Source organism: Nanorana parkeri, unplaced genomic scaffold (assembly GCF_000935625.1).
Source record: "Nanorana parkeri isolate BGI_ZX_2015 unplaced genomic scaffold, ASM93562v1 scaffold103, whole genome shotgun sequence".
Classification (NCBI taxonomy): Eukaryota; Metazoa; Chordata; class Amphibia; order Anura; family Dicroglossidae; genus Nanorana; species Nanorana parkeri.
Window position 1 is genome coordinate 1,752,412 of NW_017306371.1, and position 23,922 is coordinate 1,776,333.

Below are 23,922 nucleotides of genomic sequence, written 5' to 3' on the forward strand. Positions count from 1 at the left end.
ACTCTTACTTACTTATAGTACTTACTCTTAAGCATGTCTAAGGGTGCCCTAGGTCTTTTAGGATAATAGCAATGCCCTTTATTAAAGCTTTGGCCTACTTTAAGTTGGGGTATTCATTGGTATCCCTAATGCGGTTTGAGTTTCTGGTACCTGCCTTTGCTCCATTCGTTCAAGGATTGAAATAGAGAAAGTTTTGCTTAGTTGTTCTTTTCTTCTCTTTAGCTAGTCTTTTGTGATACTCAAGGGTTAACCTAGTTTGTCTTTAAGAACAGAATGGATTTTTAGGTGGTTTCTGTTGATAATAATATATAATTATAGAATATCAAATGCCTTCTCTATTATTACCAGCTTCAGCTGTTTTTTCTCCCTTTGCCCAATTATGTTCATCACACTCGGCACTGTTGTTATACAGTCATGTTTAACATTTTATATTCTGTTTTTAGTCTAGCCTTTTTTTACTCTTGATCTATTGTGCGTTTAGTAGTTGCCCCATTTTCTATTTTTCTATTTTATCACATTTCTCTTCACATATAGCTTGTCTTGAGACCAGCCTTTTCTGAGGAGACTTCCACCACTTGTGTTTGACCAGCAAGACTTGGCTAAAGTATTCTGTACATGTGTAGGTCTCAGTGGCAAAATAGACATAGCAACCCATGTCGCTGCTATGAGGTCTGGGGGTGCACATGCAAGTTTAGTAAATGTATCGTCAAGGGTTGGAAAGGTTGCTGTTGACACTGACCCTGTACCCCCTGTAGAGTTACCATCTTTTCTTTAAGGGAAACCCAAACACTCTAGTGCTGTGTGCGGCAGCATTTTGTTTTGAGAATATAGAGGAGAGAGCGAGGAGAGGGAGTAAGGAGACCGGCTATAGAGTACTACAAATCCCAGCAATACAAAATAATATGATGCTACATACTCTGTGCTGTTCTAGGGTCTCAGGTGGCCTGTGCGGGCTGTCACCAGGGCTGTGTAGGCTCTCAGGCGGCAGTGTGGACTCAAGTGGGCTATATGGACTCTCAGATGGCTGTGTGGGGTCTCAGGTGGCCTATATGGACTCTCAGGTGGGCTATATGGACTCTCAGATGGCTGTGTGGGGTCTCAGGTGGCCTATATGGACTCTCAGGTGGGCTATATGGACTCTCAGATGGCTGTGTGGGGTCTCAGGTGGCCTATATGGACTCTCAGGTGGGCTATATGGACTCTCAGATGGCTGTGTGGGGTCTCAAATGGGCTATGCACAGACTCCTGGGCTATGTGGACTCTCAAATGGCAATGTGGGGTCTCGGGTCGGCTGTGCGCGTTTTCAGATGGGCTATGCGCACTCTCAGTTGGGCTATAGGGGCTCACAAGTGGGCTATGGGGGCTCACAAGTGGGCTATGGGGGCTCACAAGTGGGCTATGCAGACTCACCAGTGGGCTATGCAGACTCACCAGTGGGCTATGTGGGCTCACAAGTGGGCTATGTGGGCTTCCAGGAGGATGTGCGAAAGTGGGAGGGGGGGGTCTCTCTGAGGAGTCTGGAGGCAGGCAGCGTGCTGTCAGGAAGAAACCGAAGGAGGAGATGTGCGGCCTGGCCTGTGCACGTTTACAGGCGCCTGCGGCTTCAGGCAGTGTTGGCATCGGCACTTAGTGTTTTATGTCCGGGTGTCAGCTGGCCTGGCACCCGGACACAAGATTCAAAAACCAGACTGTCCAGGTGAATCCCGGACAGGTGGCAACCCTAACCCCCTGTGAAATTTACAGTCAAGAAGAGAGGATCAACCTCAGAAACACACTGGAATCTTCAGGATTGTGTCACTAGTTAGGAGATCCCCTTTGCAGGCTGTGCAGTATGAGAATTAGTTTGGCAGTCTTAGCCGTGTAGATTTATTGTCCTAGAGCTTCTGGTCATCCCATCCAGCACTAAAATTAACCCGATTTTGACTTTGTTTATTTTCATCTCCCCCCTCCTTTTTTTTCATGTAAAAAAATTGTGACTTTCCTGATCTGCATACATGTAATTGGTTAATGATTCATAACATTTATACCATGTGGCACTGCTGCCATCTAGGGTTACAATGATGAAGTGCAGGCCACTGGAAAATTATTCTGATACCATCTATAAAGGGGTATGCCCTTGAAAATTATGGCTGCCAGACTCAGGAACATATGCAGGTATCTGCAGTGACATATTCCCTTCACAACTCTGTTGTTTAAAGGAAAAAACGGTTATGAAAGAAATATGCAGGCTTTCATTGCTGATCTTCCTTTCCTTTATTAAATGCTTCTTATCTGACTGTAATGCCTAGTTGGCTTCATTAATTTCTGTGTAAATGACCAACAAGTATGGATAGATATTAATTTTTTGCTTCATTCGAACTTTCACTTGCTGCATGCTTGAGAAGAGACAAAACTAGGTGACAAACGATTTCAAAAAGAGACCAGTGGTGCTCCCATATTTCTTTCATGACTGGTATAGTTTAACATCCTAGTATATTAGTTTAAAGGAGAACTATGGGGTCAGGGCTTTTCCCCATAGTTCTCCTAAGGGTCACGGGAGAACACAAACTAGAGTTCTCCCGTGACCTAAAGGTCAGTATACCGCGAGCTACAGCTCGCGGTATACTGAGACGCCGCAGCCGGGACGGATCCCGACATTGCTGTTGAGATCCACCCAGCTGCATGAGTGGCAGCTGGCTCTGCCTATCCAGAGGCAGAACCAGCTGTGCCTGCCCCCTTCCCGTCCGTTCCGCCAGTCAGCGCTAGAGGATCGGACAGGGAAGGGAGGGAATCACTGCACGGAGCCGTGAGTGACAGTCACGGCTCTCTGCAGGGATAGATTGAGAAGTGAGCGAGCAATAGTATGTGTTCGCTCACTTCCCGATCTACTAAGCCGACCTGTGACAGTTTCATTGTCACAGGTCGGCTCAGATTATGAGGCTGAAAATCACTTGCCTCATAATTCTCCTTCACATACAAGTAGATGTTATTAATTCAGAAAAATGGGCATGGATTAAAAGGGAGCGTATACTCTGACAGATCAGTGAGTGTCAATAAAAGAGAAAGGAAATTAAGTTGCAGAATACTGCAAAGAATACTTCTGGAAAATAAGAGTTAGAGGTTACAAACCAGGTTAGTGTGCAGACAGTGAACTAGACTGATGACAACTTCTTGGACAATGTTGTCCAAAATGGAGGTGCAGAGATGGAGGCTCCTGCAGATTTATGACCACTCTCTCTTCGCCTCCCTTGTAAATACAATTTGATTGTTTTGTTTTATATTTATCCTGTTTGTGTGCATGTATGTGTGCTTGACATTGTTTGTTTTGTATTGAGCACCAGGAGAAGCAGACTGACATGTCAAGTACAATAATAACCCTCTAAAATATACATCTATTAAGAACAAAGCATCAATAAACTGGAAAGAGGTAGACTCATTAAACACAGAAAGTCCACCATAAGCATCCCACGATAACCCAAACCATCATTAACAAGCTTAATATAAAATCCTACTTTATACATACATGGGAGAATAAAAAAAATGGCTTCCAAAGCTGGCCATACACCTTACAATTATCTGCAGATTTTCTGTGGTCAGATGGAAAATGTGCAACAGATTCCTACATCTACACTTAACTGTGTGGATGGAGTAATCTCCACCTGGGCCAATCTGTTGCACTTTTTCCACCTGACCACAGGAAATCTGCAGATAATTGTAAGGTGTATGGGCACCTTTATGGGGATCTGGTTCAAAAATGTAATGGTGAAAGATTGCTTAACAAACATATCTCTATGATTTACTTGACTTTTTTTAGCATTTTGGATCTAAAACGTTAGATGAAGAAGATGCTAACCTCAGCAATATATCAGGTGAAACTAGAATCCCTCAATCTGTCTACTCTAAGCAATCTAAACAGACATTGCTGCTATTAGGAATAGTCCCAAGTGGAAGTTCCAAATCATTCTTCCAAGCAGAAAATAAAAGTATGTACATTCTCACTGCAAATATATTAGCTATTATAAAACAAGAAATAAAACTTATATTAAAAGAGAGCAAAATCAGGAACTAGGGAACAAATAGAAAGGAGAAGAAAAAAAAAATCACAAAAAAAGTATATTCAAAGGCAAGAACGTTATATTATAAATGTGTGCATTTAAAAAGGAGCAACAGTTACCTCACTGGTATGTGCCCTGGCTATCAGTGCCCACAAATGTCCCTGTGGAGATCTCAAAGATAAAAGTAATACACATTCATTTTCCACAGCATTGCCAGTATATACACACTGTGACAGTGTACTCTTTGTCAAATCTGGTAATCTGAAACACAGGGAGAAAGGACATTTGATTTGAGAGGTGACAATTGAGGCAGTTTGGGCATCTAACAAGAATGTCTCCTTGGTGGGGCCAGGGCAGATGTCGGTGTTGTAATGTCTCAGAAATCCAGATAATATTTGAAGTCTGTGATTATCAAAAGAAACATATAAATTGGATTATCATAGCTTGCTGCTTCCCTTAATCCCACTAGTAAATTATATAACATGGAAATTTACTGAAATCCCCTCTAAGACTTATGATGTGAGTTAGATCACCATTATATGGGAAGAAGCTTACCACAAAAGGCATCTCCGTTTTGGTAGTTCTTGCCGTTTTGTGTATCCTCCTCGTTTTGTACTGTAGATACATGCTTAGCTGAGGCACATCCCATATTTATCCAGTCAGGTCCTGACTGACTGATTGAAAAAAAATCATTTCTAATGGAAACTTTTCAAGATGTACCACAAACAGAATGTTGTATACACCATTGCTGAACCTGCCAGAAAAGAGAAGATCAATTTCAGACTCTCAGCATCATTTCTCAAGCCAACACTAATAGAAAAATAATTTAAAGCAGAAAAAACATTTAAACATTCAAAATTAAAATTGTGATCAAACAATTTAAATAGAATGGTAGGTCTAGCGAACAAATTATCCATTTGGATAATTTGTATATACCTTTATATATTTATAATTTGTATATACCTTTATATACCTTTCCAGAGCCATTTATATAAAGACATTGAAAAATATTTTTGGAGCATCAAAGTGGATAAATAGCAATACATATAATAAAATGAATAACTTTTCATTTGATCATAACAAGTAAACCACATGTTTAGTTAACATCTCACTGTTACCCTTAAAAAGAAAGTGAACTCTGAAAACTGTGCCCACAAAATGTAGACAGAGCACAAAGGACTAGTCACCAGTATTGCCTGTGGTCTCTCTGCAGCTCATCTTTTCCCCATTACTGACTAACCATGCTTTGTTCTGTACTGTGTCTCTGTGTGGAGGTGGCCATCAGGGTTTTGCTCTGTGGCGGTAGAGGCAGGGTTTTGCTTCCTTGTGTCAGTAGAAACGTGAGGACGAATTGCCCCAGTTGCAGATTTTATTATTTTAACCCCTTCATGACTGAGGCCTTTTTTTCATTTTTTGTACCCATGTTATATTCCACATTTTAGGCCTGAAGGAACTGATGAAACGAATCTTCCTACACTCAATCAAATACCTAATGATATAGAGGAGATCCCTACACCAGAAGACACATGTTATGTATTCATTGATTTGACTGGTGACATCCCACCCATTGACCATGATGCCAAAATTATGCTCCTGTTGGGAAGAGAAACCAGAAGAGTGCATAAAATACATTACAGCTCAGTGGTTTTGATGGTGCCTATGCCCGAAAGGACATCACAATGTTGGCTTGTTTTTGGTGCACCTTGTTCCAGTAAGCATCAGAGTTCAAACAGTTATACAGTTCATGGTCTGTGTAACTAGTGACCCTAAATCTCTGTCTACTTCAATAGATGCTACAGAGTTGCTCACAGAGGACCAGCTGCAACTTCAGGCTAATCCTGTCATCGATGAACATACACCTAACAACTGCAAAAAAGTAACATATAGTCACTTAGAAAATCTTTAGGGGTACCTAAAGTACATTCATTCTATGTTCCTGCAGCAGAGTTTAAAGGTACAGCTACAGATTCGTCCATCAAGATCCGAGCTAAAACTACTGAAACACACTCAACATGCCATGAATCCTGCTGACAGTGAAAAATCCAAGAAACACATCAGTCACCTCAATCAGTCATCAGACAAGAAAGTCCTTTTCTTCGCAAGCTGGAAACAGTCTCACAAGGATGGTTCCTTCAACCAACTAGAGCCACCAATAAAGGGACCTTGCCAGCCTTGCAGAAGTGACTTGATGCTTTCAAGGACTGTTCCAGCTGTGTCAAGTCTGTCACTCATCAGAGACTTTATCTCCTCTATATGAACTTATATGTATGTGTTGCCTGTTTTTGTGTGTGTATTTTACAGGTGCAGTGGACAGAGTCATACATGCTTATTTTATATATTGCTGTACATTGTTAGAATGTAATTAATGTGATTAATATAATGGTATCTACTAATACCAGATGGGGAGTGTGCTGCCACAGCCTGTTACAGTTGTGTCCTTGGTGTGTTCCCCTGTTTCACTTTTCCATCAATTTTAGGTGATGGCCTCTAGTTTTTGTAACGGAGTTAATTTTAAACAGTTTATCGCTAATGTTGCTACCACCATTAAACATTTTGTACATGAGGCACTCATTGTTTCTTACTCTACTACTTGGTTTCACTTTCCAAGCAGGAATAGGGCGTAAGGAAGTCATTGTCTTCTTACACTGCAAAGCACTGGAAAAACATTCTTTGTATTGCACTTCATGTATCTGAAGTAAAAATTGCATTGGATTCAACTTCTGGGTCTTACGAAAGAGTTAATGATTTGGCAAAATCCACATACAGGCAGTCCCTGAGTTACATACATCTGACTTACATACGACTCTAACTTACAAACGGAGACTATTACTGTACAGCAGGGGTAGTTGTAATGCTACCGCGCTCGTGCTGACGAGGAGTGCCCACCTCTTTGGGTCTGGTTCGTAGTACTTACGTACATTACAGGAAGTTGGCTCTTGTTAGACGTGCAGACGAGGGGTTCCAGCCTCTTCTTCCCAGCCTCTACTTCTGGGTCAATCTGAGATTTGTAATGCTGTCTGTATCCTCATTAGAAAGATTTAATCTCACTTCCTGTCCTTGAGACAACAGGAAGTGAAAGGAAATCTATCCCTAGGAAGGAAATTCACTCCTGTAAGAGTTATCATGGGAAAAAGGTGTCTCCACTGAAGCTTTATTACCAATCCTTGTTTCCACGACAACCCAAACTTTTCAAAATCGAATTGTCACAGGGACAGAAAGTGAGGTGAAATCGTCTGAACAGGGACACATACAGCAAAACAACGTTACAGGGGGTTAACTTTTCCCTATGCTATCCAAAACAAAATAACAAGTTTGGAACAGGTAAAAAAATTTACCTGTTCCAACTTACATACAAATCCAATTTAAGAACAAACCAACAGTCCCTATCTTGTTCATAACCCGGGGACTGCCTGTATAGTTTAAGTGGCCAAACTCTCTGCACAGACTGGGTCTAAGGAGGTACATCTTTGCAAATATCATAAGATGTGGTTAAAATTGTTGAATGCAAAGAGGACCTATATCTATAAATAATTTCTACAACACAAACCCCTGTTATGTACACTCTAATGTGATATACTGTATTTCAGTTGTATATTTATACATTGACGGTATATATTATCTAGTCTATTTTGCACTCATACACCATTGTTACACAGGTCTTTGTTAAACCACTCTAAACCTCTACACTACAGCAACAAAATGATACACTTAGAGAATGACAACTACATTCTGGGCTGCCAATTATGAATAAGATCAATTCTTTTTCTGCAAGGAGATTTTCATTCCAACCACACTATTCTACCCAGATTGAAAAGTGTGCTGTAAGATGCATTCTGGAGTGCGGACCTCCTTTAACTATTCTATTCCAGTTACAATAGACACAACTTCCCTTATATTAACGAACATTCTGGAAAAAAACATGCTTCTTCTATTGTCATATAAATGTGCCTGAATAAATATTGTTTGTGTTCCAAGCTGTATGACTTTTTCTATGATTTGGCTAGTCGTTTTCTAGGTGTAGTATACACTTTTCTGTGTATGTACAGATTTGCTCTTAGCTAATAAAAGGACACACTTTAGCAGTAAGGTTTTACATAACTTTGCATGCTGGAACCTACTCAGAGTACAGGCTAGGTTTTTGCACTGGGGCCTATTAACTTCAATCTCAGACATCCCAACCTGCAAAACCTTATTTCAGGGAGGTTCCCATCTCATTTCAGGGAGGTGCCCTTTCTGTTGTTTTTTTTTACAGCGGCCTTTGTCAGAATACAAAAGAAATAATAATGATAATAATAATAATTAAAAATGGTATAACCGCCCTCTCTGTGCAACAAGTAGCTTCTTCCTTCTTCCTCCTTCTACTCTAGAGATCACATGACCTTCCTCCAGGAGGCAAGCCTCACTCTGAAACCTTACCCACTGATATCTTACCGGAAAGGTTTACTCTGAGTAAACCTTTCAGGGAGAAAATGCCTATCTCGCGGACATCAGGGAGCCGCTATCTAATAGAGGGAGACTCCCTGAACATCAGGGAGACTCGAGATCCCTGCAATCTACACCTTGGCTTTTAACGCTAAAGTTTCCAAGACATGTTTTCTGTGGTTAGCAGATAAATAGTAAACAAAATGAATGAAAAAACAAAACTCCAGGTAAAGTATTTAAAGAACTCCAGGCAGAATAAAAGGTAACCCTTGCAGTGTGGCTTGGCAGAGGAGAAGAGAGGCTAGCAGCCAGGTGGGTCCGAGGTTCGGGTGAGTACAACTGTTATTTTAGACCCTAGACCAAAACACGCACTTAACTGTTGCAGTCTGGGGGTAGTCCCATTGCAAGTGATACGTTTTATTCTGCCCAGAGTTCTTTAAAATTGGCTGGCTTAAAATGAGTTAAGTGCAAGCAAGTGTATGCCACTTCCTGTCTCTTTTGTTTACAATGTACTGGTTCGCAGACTGTAGATACTGTAGGCAAGCAAAGCAGCAGCTGCTGTGTAGGAGACCCAAAGGTCCAGTGTGTCAGAGCGCCAGAAGTATAGCAATAGATATACTATCTGCACTAAATGAAACTGTTCATTGTAAGGAAATGAGAGAGAAAGACAGGAGGTGGCATATACCTCCTTGTAAGCCAGCAGATTTTAAATGCTTAGTTTTGTTTCCAGGCGTTCTACTTTGACAACAGAAAAAATATGTTTAAAGTAGGGATGTCCTGATGCCACTTATTCAGGCCCAAGTACAAGTACTTCCCCGCATGTACTTGCCGATACCAATTACCGATACTTTTAGTATTGATATTGCATACATCAACACGTGTGAGCCAAGAACCTAAAAATATCTGTTGATTCTGAAAACCCCTATGATGCACAGATACAAATGACTTACTTTAAACAATCCTAAGAGTAGCCACTGCACTCTTATTTGTGAGGTAAATGCGTGGGTGCACTCACATGTCGTGCAGTGGAGAGAAGTCAAAGCAACAGCACTTCATTGTCAATGTCTCGACAGAGCTCAGACGGTCATCATCAATTACATATTTTACATAGTTACATAGCTATCAAGGTAGGCTGAACAAAAAACATACTGTATGCCCATCATATTCAACATAATAAACCTAGCTGATCCAGGCGAGAGGAGAACCTTCTAGCCTTCTACCATATAGTCCAGTTGGCTTTAACTTTTTTAGGAACATATCTAACCCTTTTCAAACAATTACCAAATCTACTAAATTCAATTCCTGTGGAAGTCTGTCCAGCATTTTTTTACCTTTTACAGTGAAAAACTAATTTGCACGTTTTTTTTGACGACTTTCACTGGTACCTTTATTTGTTGCCATGAAGAGCTTTCCACTAAATATTTCACTAGACTTGTGAAAGTGTCTTCCAACTTAGTGATGACGTGCTCTTTGGTGCAATAATGAAAGAAAGAAGCACATATCCTTAAAGCTAAAGTTTACTCTGCTTTTATGTCTCTTCCTCCCCTTACCCCCTCAACAACAAAGTGTTTAAGGATAATCTGCTTCCAATACATTCCTTATTTTAGAACCAGTGACATTATCATTTACCGTGTTTCCCCGAAAATAAGACCTACCCCAAAAGTAAGACCTAGCACTATTTTAAAACATTCCTGTGATATAAGACCTACCCCGAAAATAAGACCTAGTTTGGGGGTGGGGGCGGCCCAGAGAGCAACCAGAGTCATGGCGGGGACTAACCACTGCGCCGCAGCTCCTGCATGCCGCCGTGTCACGAAATAAGCAGACACCCGTCTGTCTTTGCGTGACAGGGAAGTATGGACAGTGGGGTAGTGGTGAGGTGACTGAGCCTCAGTCACTGTGGGAACTTATGACTGGAGGTCCGTGCAGTCCAGCCTGGCGACGAGAGAGGTGGCTCCCTGGCGGGGATCCCACAAAGAATTGTGGACGGCATCAGAGAGGAGAGCTCCAAGACCACTCCAGCCTGCAGGTATTGTGACACTGTGTGTGACAGTATTTAAAATAAGACGTCACCCGAAAATAAGACCTAGTGTGTTTTTTTGGGGGAAAAAAATATAAGAAAGGGTCTTATTTTCGGGGTAACACGGTAATCTCTGTTCTTCTATAAGCAATGCAATCAGGCAGACAGCTGCAGCCTGCAGGTATTGTGACACTGTGGGGGTGATTTACTAACCTAAACACACACCAGGTGTGTGTGATTTTCACACAGCAAAACGTATTTATCAACCAAAAAGTCTCTAAAAGCATATTTCCACTAATGCCATATATGGAAAAATCATGCACATGATGCATATATAATGCTGCTTCACAGTTTAGACAAAAATGGTTAGCTCATGCATTTACATTCCTGCATTCATCAACGCAAGCAACACAACATAGAGCTAATTTACCCAACATCACCTTGGAATTCATTCAGGGCTTTGCACAACACACCTGCTGGGTGTGTACACATTACAAAGGTGTTTAGATTCCACCCATAGATCATGCTGGGAGGGAACACACTGCAGAGGTGTATACACGTTCGTGGTGTGTTTATAAGGTTAGTAAATCAACCCCTGTGTGTGACAGTATTTAAAATAAGACATCACCCGAAAATAAGACCTAGTGTGTTTTTTTGGGGGAAAAAAAATATAAGAAAAAGGGTCATATTTTCGGGGAATGGTAGTCTCTGTGCTTCTATAACCAATGCAGGCAGGTCAAGGCTAGTGGAAGTGGCTGTCGGGTGGTTAGGCTGAAGTTCAGCAAAGTATTTCTTTACATTTTTGCCAAAGCACTTACAGTCATCATGGTCTAGAAGATAGGGCTGCAACAACTAATCGACATAATCGATTATAATCGATTATTGAAAAAGTTGTCAACTTTTTCAATAATCGATTAATCGGCTTCCGATCAGTAAGCTAACTACAACTTTCTCAGCTCAGCTTCCTTGAACTTCCTGTCCAGTACAAGGTAACAAACAAGGGACAGAGCATTCTGCAGTAGCTGTCCATCTACTAGCTTGGAGAAGGGAGGAAAGATGAATGGAGAGCAGGATGAAAAGGTAGTGGCTTGCCTTACTGTGCCTGCGTGTTTGTGGAGACACCTAGCTTATTAGCAAACATAGCACCGGATCCTGCAAGGGAAAAAAGCCACCTTAAACAGGATATCGAGGCCAGTGCTCGGGAGACCAGCTGATTTTGCAGGAAACTCAAACTTTTATACATCAAGGAGCAGAATCCATTGTAAATTATTTGATCAGCATTAAAATAACATAAACCTTTTGACTTCAAAATCACTTTAAAACAGGCAGGGGTGAGCATCATGTGCTATGGGCCTGGTAATACAGCTTTTCGCTGCTTCTCATGTTTGTGTGTCTTTTGGAGAAAGGGCCAATGCTGAATTGTATCCAATGAAAGATTTACACATGTATGGCCAGAGTTTAACTCCTGTATGTGCTAAATACAGCAGAAACAGTGTAAACAGTTAAGGAAAAATAACATTTAATTATCTTAATCAACTAAAGTTTTGGCATTGAAACACATTAAAAACACAGTTTGTAAAAATTTATTTTTTACAAGTTTTTATTTTCAGTTCTACCAATGAATATGTATAAACATATACAGTATAAATGGAAATACTGACTGCCAATCAAATATCCCATATTAAAAAGACAACATAGACAACTAATGCCAGATAGTTGACAAAGCTGTAAAAAAAAGAAAAAAAAAAAAGAAGAAGGACATGCCCATCAAGTTTAACCTTTCATAAAACCCAACAGTTCCATCTCAGAAGAAAATCAAACCCTTTTGGACAACTGAACTAATTGTGCACCATAGGGGGCAACAGAAAACTCTTCCTGACCTCACAAAGTCAGATTAATCAGTTCTCGGGATAAAAATAATACAGTGCTATTTTTAGTAACGGTAATTGTCAAAAGCACTAGTTGTAAAATAAACAATAGATATTCGGTACGATTTAGAGCTGGGGAGTAATGATACCATGAACATGGAGTTGGGTTGTAAGATCCTCTAATTCACCAGGGTTACTTTTAATTTGAATCCTGGATAAAGCATTAGGAATATATGTCCAGTGGGACCGGAAAGGACCATATTCACAGTCTACCAGGCAGGTCTTGCATATTCTGTAATATCTTTTTATTGCTGCTGAATGTTTTTCATTTGGGTGATAGCGCTAAAGATATAAATTACATACCTCTGGCTTAAACATGGTAGGACAAAAGATGCTCTAAAGTCACTTTACATTTTCTTGGAGTGCTAGCAGGCCCATAACTAAAAAAAAACAAGCAGATCAGATAGTGGGCTATGCTATAAACACAACTGGGAGATCATGGTAAGCAACAAGCTGAAGTGATCAGTTCAAGTCAAAGTACTGTTCATTCTGCAGCCTATGCAAGCACTTTCCTTCAAAGCAGAGTTGTAGGTTTTTGCTGCTTCTCAGTTAGTTTTGCCTTGATATTGAAAGTGACATCTGGCTTAATCCAAGTAAAACATTGTAACTGCTGAGGTAGAAAGTGAAGTAAACTCCCCCAATGTTTAGAATAGAAGTAGGGGTTAAAAGAATATTTAAAAAAATTTTTTTTTTTTTGTGGCCATCTTTCTTTGCTTCTTCTTTCGCTGTCTCATGTCTGGACTTTGGAAATATGTGCTCCAGTGGTAATAATGGACTGCTGATTTAGCCAAAATGCTGGTGCTACTGAATGGTTTAGTAAAATCTAGATACCATATGTTGTGCCTTGATAGTACAGAAATGATAGAGGGTTTAGAACTTTATAAAAGCTTTTCCCTCCACTGAATATCCAAGTTGCTAGTCATCCGTCACTCTCACTTCTGGCTACCAAGCCCACTCCATTGCTGATTTGGAATAGCAGTCAGAGATAGGGTGTTATATCCCCATGGCTTATTGGATAGAATTGTAAAGCAGAAGTGACCTTGTATGAGACAGAGCAGTTATTGGAGCTAGAAATTCCATGGCACCAATGGTCAACTCAGGTTTGGGAAGCAATCCTTAGTCCTTCTCCTCCACTTCCTGGTTACAGGACTAACTCTTATCTCAACACCAAGTTCTGGCCATTTTTCTCTGTACAACACATCCAAACTGAAGCATTGGCATGTCATATTGCCTAGGTAAAAACTATAAATGTTGGCATGTGTCCACCAGCAAAAGAGTCTCTGGCTTTTCTTATTTAGCAATCTACAAGTATGACACCTGGCCAGCAACAATGACCTGAATATTAAATCTTCTACCCTGTTCTTTGAGAATCACACACACACAGCCCATCCTGGATCTGCCGGTGAACAAAATGTGAATATGTACCCAAATTTATTCCACAGGTTGTTTCTCAAACATATCTCCGATGCAAGTTAATTCACCTGTACAAACAATGAACAGCAGTCGAGAAACACCCAGTATGGCAAAATCATAAATAATGTGTAGGGGGGAGGGCAGGGGCAGGAAGGTAATCATTATCACTATACATGTGTTATTACTGTGAGGAAGATTTTCCATCTATCACGGTTTGATATTTAGAAATTTGCCAATTGGGCTTGCTTGATTATAGACTGAGAAGCATATCAGGGCCACAGAACAGAAGAAAGACTAATGCACAGGCATGCTTTGGGACCCTCTGAGTAAAATTAGGGGATTTTTTTTTTGCAGGCTCTTATAAGGGACACTAAAAATATAGATGTATCAAAATATGGTTCTCTCCTAACTTAGGTAGCCTTTGCAGTGTAAACAGTTACCATTGGTGCCTCTGAGCAGCATACAGTTGTTGACCTCTAGCAAATCCTTGCTCTGCCTCCTGTTCCAACATTTTCAAAAAAGCATTGCCAGCACCAACATGAGCAGCAGGCAGCCTTGGTCATATGATGGGGAATGGTTCAACCGTCCAGCTAGAACTGCATCCCGTATCTAAACTTTAGAAAATTACATGAAAGTATACTGATGGCTTATCTGGACTCCCCATGGTCCCAGCACATATACAAACAGGCAAACCCCATCCCCAAGTCATCCTGCTTCACGTGTCACGTGTATATATATATATATATATGTACACACACACACACACACACACCTCATTTATTTTACACAACATGAGGAGGGGGGAACACCTTAAGATCTCCGGTAGACAGGAGCAGAGTTAAGAATTATGACAGGGAAGGCTTGCTGTTGGGAGTATCCAAAACAGCCCACTGGGCTCTACCTATAACTAAAATAATGCTTTTGGTTTGACTCTTTAATGAGGGCTGGTGCAGACTTGGGCGATCACGGGATGCGCAATTGGGTGCGGTTGCACACAGCGGTTGCTGCACAGTCCCATTGATTTCAATGGGGTTTCAACTGTGACCGTGCGCAATTGCACGGGCGGAATCACTGCAGGAAAACGCACAATCTGCCTGGTGCGACTGGGGTGTCATTAGAAAATAATGGCACCGTCAGTGTGACCATGCAGCCATCCACGGTTTTGTGCACAATTGCCGCGTGGTCATGGATCGCCCAGGTGTGAACCTGGCCTGAGTTCTCTGTGACCTACTGCAGCAATAATCCACAGAGCACCTCAAAGGGTCACGGGAAATGTACTTCTTGAACTACTCTGCTTTCTGCAGCATAAAATTTTCCAGATTTCAAAGACACATCTTTAACCTATCTGTGAGAAAAACTTTAGTTTAAAAGTTTAAAAACGTTTTAAGGCAGAATATGCTTGGGAATAGCTCTTTTGCATCACAAGCAGGAATTTCAAGACCGCCATATCACAAAAATAGAAGCTATGGTGCACTGGTGCAATGCCTCGATAAAAAGTACCCTGTTCCCTAGATTGTGTTATATTTTTATGTGTGTTTTTATCCTCTGATTGGAGTGTACCTTTAATATGACGAGTTGCATTTCTCGTGTGTGTTTTGTTTCCATGCACTAGGATACATTTATATTCCTTTTAAAAGTGCAGATGCCCAACCTTTACATTTAAGGTTGTTAAGATGGCTAACAATCCCAGGAATTATTAAAGAGTGTTATAGAAATGAGTCTCCCATCCATGAAACAAATTGCACAACTTGTGACATATTCATGTAAGTATCTGTAAGGTGTATTTAAAATTGGTTGTAAAATCGAATCAGATGAAATTTGACGCAGGACTTTCTTATGCAACCATAACACTAGTTAAAAAAAAATCTCATAAATGCTTTTTTATTGAATGACTCCCAATATGTTTTATGAAACAGCAGGGGGCATATTCCACACCAATATAGACATATAAATGTTTCTAGGCTTTGAAAAGGTACCAAAAAGTTGACATTTGTTGTACTGTTTCACATCATCAGTGACAACTATTTTTAGTTACAATATGCTAATGCGTTCTCTTAAAACCCCCCAGTTGTCTCCGCATTTATAGTAATGTTCTGCCTGCTGCTTCTGATGAGCCTACACAGTGACGTAGTCCTTGGTAGCTAAAAATCAGTTTACATTCTGCCTCCCTGTCTCTGCCAATAAATGTTGTTATGGTAACATCTAATTCAGGAATAGTTCGCAGCGACACTTCAAAACATACAGCAGATCCCCGGAAGTGGAATTAAAAACAACATTAGCAGGGCATATGTATATACTGCGAAGGGTAACTAAACCTATACAAATTATCTAACCCTCTGCAATAGTAGCATGAAAAAGGAAAACAAGCATCGGTATGGCTATACACTGCAATTATAGCTGAATTGACTGTCATTTGTGTAAAGAGCGACACAGATGTCTTTGAATCATTGGTTATGGTTTTATGCTGTATCCTGAACAAAATCATATTGTCAGACTAAACGATTTATGGGAAAGGCAATCTCCTAGGCTTTTATTATTATTCATGATCCTGTTGCACACAATTCACACACGTATCAATAAAGCATAGAAGATGGCGCAAAGTGCCATTCTTTCACAATTCATTTTTGCTCTTTGCACTGCCTTACCAAAACAGTTAAATTATTTTACCTTTTCATCATGCCATTTGTCAAAAACTTAAAATCAAAAAGGGTGTGTGACAAATTGTACTGGAACACGGGGTGAGGTAATTGCTGGCTACTATGTTAGCAATAGGTTGAAAACAGGCGGTCAGTTATAAAATGGGTTAACTCACCTAAACAGGGTGTGGACAGGTTTTAAAAGGAGAAAGCAGCTAACAGGTCACTGGGAAGAGAGAGACTGTTAAACACAGACTTCCCAGGCTGCTGCACTAGAGGTATAGTGAGACCTGAGAAAATGTTATGTTTGTTTGGCAGGTGTTTAAAGGCTTAGCTTGGCACCTTTATCCAGTGAGGGTAAACTGTTTTCTATGTTTAGGTAGATCTCTGACAAAGATAGGCTTTTTGTTTATGTATTTTTGTTGCTAGCTGGCTTGAGAAGACTCAGTGCTGTTTGTGAAAAAGTTGTCACTAACCGAGTACAATAAACTCCCCTGCTAAGGACTTTTGGACTCCAGCCTCTACAAGTTTATCCGCTTACTGACTGCATTGTGACACAGTGTTACCCAGGAGCAGGCACACACTGTTACAGGGTGTCTTAAAAAATAATTTGCAGCATCATTTGTCCCACAAAATTGCATGTACATTAGTTCTCTGCAAATGGGGCAATATATACAAATCATAACATTCTGTATGAAAAGTAGATATATCAGCGCTAAAAAGCCTCAGACATCTCCTACCGAATCACAATCCTAATCAGCTTAGGGGCTGGTCCTCTCAGAGATCAGGGGTTCCCATGAGTAAAATAATGTATTGGATGTACAAGATCAAATAAAATTATACTCACGTGTGTAAATAAATAAACGCTTTTAACGTCACACTTTCAACTGGTCACAGATAAACTTTAGGAGGGAATTCACCCTGACTGCAGACACGACTGTCAGTTACATTCCTGATTCTTTAGACCTCTGTATGCCATGGTTTATGCATTTCAGGAGCACGACACCTTCGTCAGAACCATGGTTCTGACGAAGGGGGCGTGTCCTTGAAATGCGTAAACCAAGGCACACAATGGCTGGAAGAGTCATGAATATAACGGACAGTTCTGTCTGCAGTCAGGGTGAATTCCCTCCAATGAATGATTTTACACATGGAGGCGGTGCTCTGCTTTCTGTTTCTAATCATACCATTCGTTTTTGCTCCATTCACACAGAATTTGATGTACATGCAGTTTTACAGGATAAATGGCTCTGGAATGTTTAATAAATACGAACACCATACATTTTGCCTAATCTGGTTGGCCACAGGTCAGATCAAGAAATAGTTGTATGTCTCCATAGACTCCCAACCCTGCTAACCATTTACATAGCCAAATACTAACATGTTGAGCCAATTAAAATATGCATCTTTTTGGAAAGGTCTTTGGGGAGGTTGAATCATGCCTGTAAATCTGACTGCTGTTTAATGTCTGTACCCAACATTTTTTTAATTGCTTCAGTAATCCTAATATTTATGTCAGGGTAGGTGCTTACATTATATAAGGTCTGCTTCAAGGTGTTGTCTATTTTACCTAGGCTCGTCTTGAATTGCCTTTAAATGCATTTAGTAGTTAAAGAATGAGGACACTGTGGAGGATCCAGGAATTCCTACTGTAAATTGCCATAAAATGATAAACATTTTATTTGAATAGTGCAGGGCAGGTGGTTTGAGTTTGATATATATATTGGTTGTTCTTTTATTTTCTTTGCTGCATACTGGCCTTTGATAGCAGTGCTTGCAGCTAGCCACTCACATGGATGCCTTTAAGATGATGGATGCTGTACTTCCAGCTCATCCGTCAAGGTGTCAATCAATATTGATATCTGCATTCACCACAATACAAAATTAGCATTATAGCCAGAGCAGGATGATAGAATTACTGCACACTCAATGGGGGGGGTTAAGCAATCCTTGTTTGAAAGGAGACAAAATAAATAAATAATCAGAGTAAAAGCTTTACTTACCATGGTAATTATAACAAATGTACATTTAATGAAATACTTTTACTTTGTATCAAGCAATATCAGGTATTCTGACAGCAGTGCACCCATCTTCAGAATACGAAAAAAAAACGCGTAGTGTATGGCTATGATTTTAACAATATTCGGCGCTAAAGGAGGGAAACTAAATCAAATCACTTAGCTGCTATGTACAAGGAGCTGGAGGCTTCTAAAACTTAAAGAATTAAAAAACACAGCGCTGTGTTTTTTAATTCTTTAAGTTTTAGTGTATGGCTAACCTAACTTTTTGTGTATTAGACATGAGGATGCTGAGGGTCATTCCACTGTTGGAGCGGAGGGCAAGAGAAGCTGCAGGGAGCAGTCTAGTAGCCAGGTGGGTCCACTGATTGGTCTTAAATTTTATAAAAAGATATACTCACCCAAACGAGCAATTAACCCTTGCATGCGGGGGTAGCCCCGTTGCAAGGGTCAATTTGTCTTTTGTCTGGAGTTGTTCTTTAAGGCCGATATAAGATTCTAGTGATTACATTTATACTGTATATACTTTAACATGACAGAGCAAGCACATTTAACTGAGGAAGCATGCAATATATATATACACATGTAAACTTATTTCATCAAGATATAATGCTAAGTCCTGAAAAAACAGATTCACACACACACAGGAAATAAGATGTTTGTGACACACGAGTGGTATTAGCGCTGCAAAATTTAGGATGTAGTGATACTGATTAGGAGAATTAGACCATGTCAAAAGGAGGCTCTCGGAGCACATTTGTCATGCTCGCCAGCCACATATGACACTAGACATGAAAGGCTTAAAACACATAAGCACTTATCAAAGGGTTTGCTAGACTTTCAGCTACATTCTGCAGCAAAACACAAGGATTGGTCGTACTCCTGTATCCAGTAGCTTTTAATCAAATGTCCAAAGCCTTACTAAGAAATGGAAATGAAACTTGTGATGGTCAAGATTCTGACATTTTACAAATCAAGATGTGAATTCTTACTCGACTTTTATCATGTGTCTTCCAAGACCAAAATAATTATCCTTATAAAGTCTTAAGCTGGCCATTCATGTGGCAACTTTCTAATAATCTCTAACACTTCCAAACAAGCTTCAATTTAAATACTGAAAGATCGAAATTAGTGATTTTAATTGACGGCAAGAAGATGGGATCCAAATTGCCTTGATCAAAACCGAGGGAAAAATCAAATAAACTTTTAACTAAATTATCAGATTTTTTTTCTGGTCTTTCTTAATAATTAGCTGAATACAGACAAGGGTATAGTCCTGGATCTTATCCCATTTGCGGACATTTAGCCTGATATGCATGGCATCTATCACATGCAGTATCTACAATTGTATGGGGCAACTGCCAGTTTATATTGTATACATAATGATTTTAAGCCAACATTTTCATTTGCAAGGCACTAAATCTGCCTGGTTTCTCGTCCTTACAAAAAGATTAAATCAGTAAGTCACCCTATAAAGACAATGAATGTAAAAACAGAACAGGATGGTAGATGTAATATTCACTGTCTAAAAAAAATAAAAAAATAGGAGTCCTAAATTTCATAATACAAAATAGGAAAGCTAAATGGTGCCACATGCACAGAGCCAATGTGCAGGTGATCAAGCTTCATAGTTCTGAGCTATTGTGGCATACCCCCCAACTTTCTGAGATGAGAAAGAGGGACAACCTGCCAGGACAATGTATTTAAGCAATAGACACACCCCCAGTTATGTCGACCGTTAAGAATTCATATGCCAAAAATGATTGGTTAAAACACAAAAATGGTTCTTTTCACCATTCATTTTTATTTATACTGGCTTTTCAAAATAGCATGGGAAAAGGGACAACTGAAATAGGCACAGAGGATTTGCTTCCATATGAGGGACAGTCCTTCCAAATGAAGAACAGTTGTGGGATATGATTGAGGTCCCAGCAGCAAATTAACATGCACCATGTATTGAATGCCTAATATAGTAGCAAATTGCATTTTCTCACTGTGTAGTCTAGAGCCCAGGGTTTAAAGTTCAGTATGAATTTGTATATCCATTCTCTCTTTTTGTGATCTGAAACATTCATTTTATGCCCTTTGCAGCAAAAATGGATCACTGCTAGAAAATCATTGCTACACTTTACACATGTGAATCTGTGCAGATTCAATTGTTGACGCATTGTTCGTCCAGCTTCATTTTACATCTAATCAGGTATACCAGGTTCAAGGATTTTTTGGAGCCGGTATCTTTTTGTTTTGTACTTTAGCCTCAGACCTGAAAAGGGTTCACTTTAGGCTTTTGCTCTTTTCACGTTGTAAAATACTTTATTTTGAGTCTCGTATGCGGGATAGAGGAGCTAGCCTTCCGGTGAAAAATTATCTTTATACCGCCATAAGAAGGATATATGCAACTTACTGACCAAAATGTGATCATACTGTTACCCTCTGATCTTTCTTCAACAGCAAATCACAAGTCCTAAAATAATAAAACGTTATACGGCAAACATTCTGTGTCTGCACTTTGCTGATTTGTTCTAAACAAAAGTTACAACACCACAAACGGTTACAGTCCAGATGACTTTATATGTAGTTTATGGAACAAAAGGATATTCTTCCTCTACATTGCAATAAAGAAAAAAGCATACTGTGGTAGAAAATGTGGTCCCATCGCCTCTCCCACATATTGCAAGCAGAGATACTGGCAGATTTACTTAGAAAGGGCAAGCTGGCATGCAGATGGCCGGGACCTCTAGATACTGTACCAATGCAACAAGTGTGTTAGGAAGGTATGGGGTATATATATATTAGAGCAGAGGCTGTCTTTGCAAACTTTGAAGAGTGCATAAAAGTTGTCCACTTTTTGGGCCCTTAATGTTTGTACATAATCTCTAATTCAGGAAGGTAAGGTCTTTATTGCCATTGCTAGTTCTTCCCTTAAGTCTGTAGGATCTCCCACAGCCATTTGCAGTACATGCCGGTATCACAACTGAGTTGCCTGTGTCTCTATTAACATGAAAGAAAATGCATAGTACTTTTGTGAGATTTATGCATAATAGCCAACAGAGCATTCTATGATAGAAACAACAATGCAAGGGTAAGTTATCAAAACTGGTGCAGACAGAATCTGGAGCAGTTGCTCATAGTAACCAATCAGCTTCTCTCTTCAGTTTGTTCAGTTACGCTTTGAAAATGAAAGGTAGAAGCTGATTGGTTGCCATGTACAACTAGTCCATATTTTGTCTGCTCCAGCTTTTATAAATTCCCCTGAAAAGTAACAAGACTAGTTGAATTAAAAAACAAAGCCATGCCACAAATATCAGTATATATTCTATTAATTTCCTATATCTAAAGTTGCATTCCACTTTTAAAAAACCCCTTTATTTTAATAAATAAGGTCATTTAATACGTAAAAACAAAGAAATATAAATGTTGTCGTCTCCGCAGTTGTGTCTTGTATTAGTCCATGGTCGAAAAAGTCCACAGTCAAACTGTACAACAGGATTCTACTACAGGATGTTAAGACTGTGTTACTGTGTGTGACACACACACACACACACACACATACACACACAGTATCTGCACTTACATTTTTCCTTTTGTATTGCTTTCCCCAGGGCACAAAATATGTTCGCCAACAATGCAGGTGACCAACTTTGGGTGTTTGATTGCCTTTTCATACAAGGGTCACGCTAGATCTACAGATCCCTGTGAAACGCTCTGGATACGTAAATGTTTACCTTTTTATTTTGCTTTTGGATATCTGCCATGGAGACATGAGCTTTACAGAGATCTGTATTCATATCTATAAATAGCCTTCTCCCCTCATCTACAATCTTGTGTAGTGTATGAGCTGCTGAAAACAGAATGAAATAAAGTTAACTAGGCTGCATAGAAGAATATTGTTCAAGGTTACTCAATAAACTCATAATTAATATTATTGGTAAAGTGAATTTCCGCAATGAAATAGAACAGAAAATAATTCCCTCCTTATCAATGTATAATTGGTATTCTCATAGACAGACTGTTCAGTGTCTGCTCTCTGTACAGTTAATGAGCAGTGGATATTGGTCTCTCATGATTCCTTCCAACTCTGCTATGAAAGGTAAGAAAAAGACAAAAAACACGAACATGGCTTATGCTCCTCAGCTCCATCTAGTGACGGGAATGCTATGCAAACAGCATTCAACCAGCGTATGGCTCGGCGGAAGTTTTTTTTTGTAATCATCTCCTCTTAAATTTGTATGCATCATGAAAAGGCAAATCATTTTACAAGGACACGTATTTTATTTTTTTCTAACAACTGCTCCTTATCACACACACACACACACACACACACACACACACACTAGCCCCACTTCCAACATTTCCAGGATGCATGGGTAATGCAACTCTGCCTCCTGGTAGAGCAGAGTGCTTGAAATCCCATGAGAATGCACTCCTTCTAAGAAAGCATTGCAAGCTAGAACAAGTCAAGCCTTTGTGTACAAACACTTTTTTCTCCAATGGCCAAGGACACCCTGGCTTGACACACTTTTGCTTTACTCTATATTACCAATTCCCTTGCCCAGTGGATGCCTGCCTACCCAAGAGACATCCAGGTTGTTACCAAACACATGGCCTCGTCTAACCATTACACGGCGTGGAGTATACAACTCGTCTTGAGAACATTACCCAGATGATGAACATACATGGTGATGGGGACAAGTCAGATATTCCATTTGTTTGCCAGGTTTCTGAAGGTAACCATAAAGAAAAAAGGTGCTGAGGATCACAGAGTCCAGGAAAAGTCCTAGGAGGCAGCAGACTAAATCTACAGTTATAATTATCTGTACATTGTGGAAGTATGGAATGTTTTTGCGTTTCTCTTACTCACAGTCACTAACGTTAACGGAGAAAAAACTGCACATACTGTCCTATCAGAACTATAGAAGCATCATTTTATGATTTTACCCATTTTTTATGGCAGTATCTAACTAAATATATTTTAGCACAAGCTCTGAGGAATGGGTTGTCTGTCAGCCATTGTGTCCTTTAAAAATGAAAAAAAAGACCCAAAAAAAACCCAAGCATACAATATATGTTCACACAACTACAATGAACATCAAAGATGAAAAGATAATTAAACAGATGAGAAGACCTTGATAAAAAAAAACAGATATAGATTTGTTGGCCATCAAGTTATTTACTGTATAAGTGAGTCCATGAAATTCAGCAAAAGTTGCAGATGTGTGAAAGAACGACGGACAGTTAGTAAACTCATTTTCAGCTGCCCATCTTAAGTGCTGGAATGGGGACAGTTGGCCAAACACCTTGGTAGCATTAATGCTCAAATGACAACCAAACATCATCTGCTAAACTCCCATTGCTCATCTGGATTACTCTCAAATTTAACTGTAGATGCGTTCATGAGCTTATACTCTTGTTCACCTTGGGGGTCATTCATGGCTTCTGTTTCTTGGTATT

General features: G+C 39.9%; 1 protein-coding gene across 2 annotated transcripts in view; it reads right to left on the reverse strand.

Annotated features, from left to right (window-relative positions):
* CUNH1orf21 (chromosome unknown C1orf21 homolog) overlaps nucleotides 1–23,922 on the reverse strand; it is a 73,644-nt gene that overhangs the window by 13,487 nt on the left and 36,235 nt on the right. For both annotated transcript variants that reach the window (XM_018552959.1, XM_018552958.1), the window contains exon 2: nucleotides 4,590–4,788. In XM_018552959.1, the coding sequence (XP_018408461.1) occupies nucleotides 4,590–4,683 (94 nt within the window). In that variant the 5' untranslated portion in view covers nucleotides 4,684–4,788. The remainder of the gene's footprint in view (nucleotides 1–4,589; nucleotides 4,789–23,922) is intronic.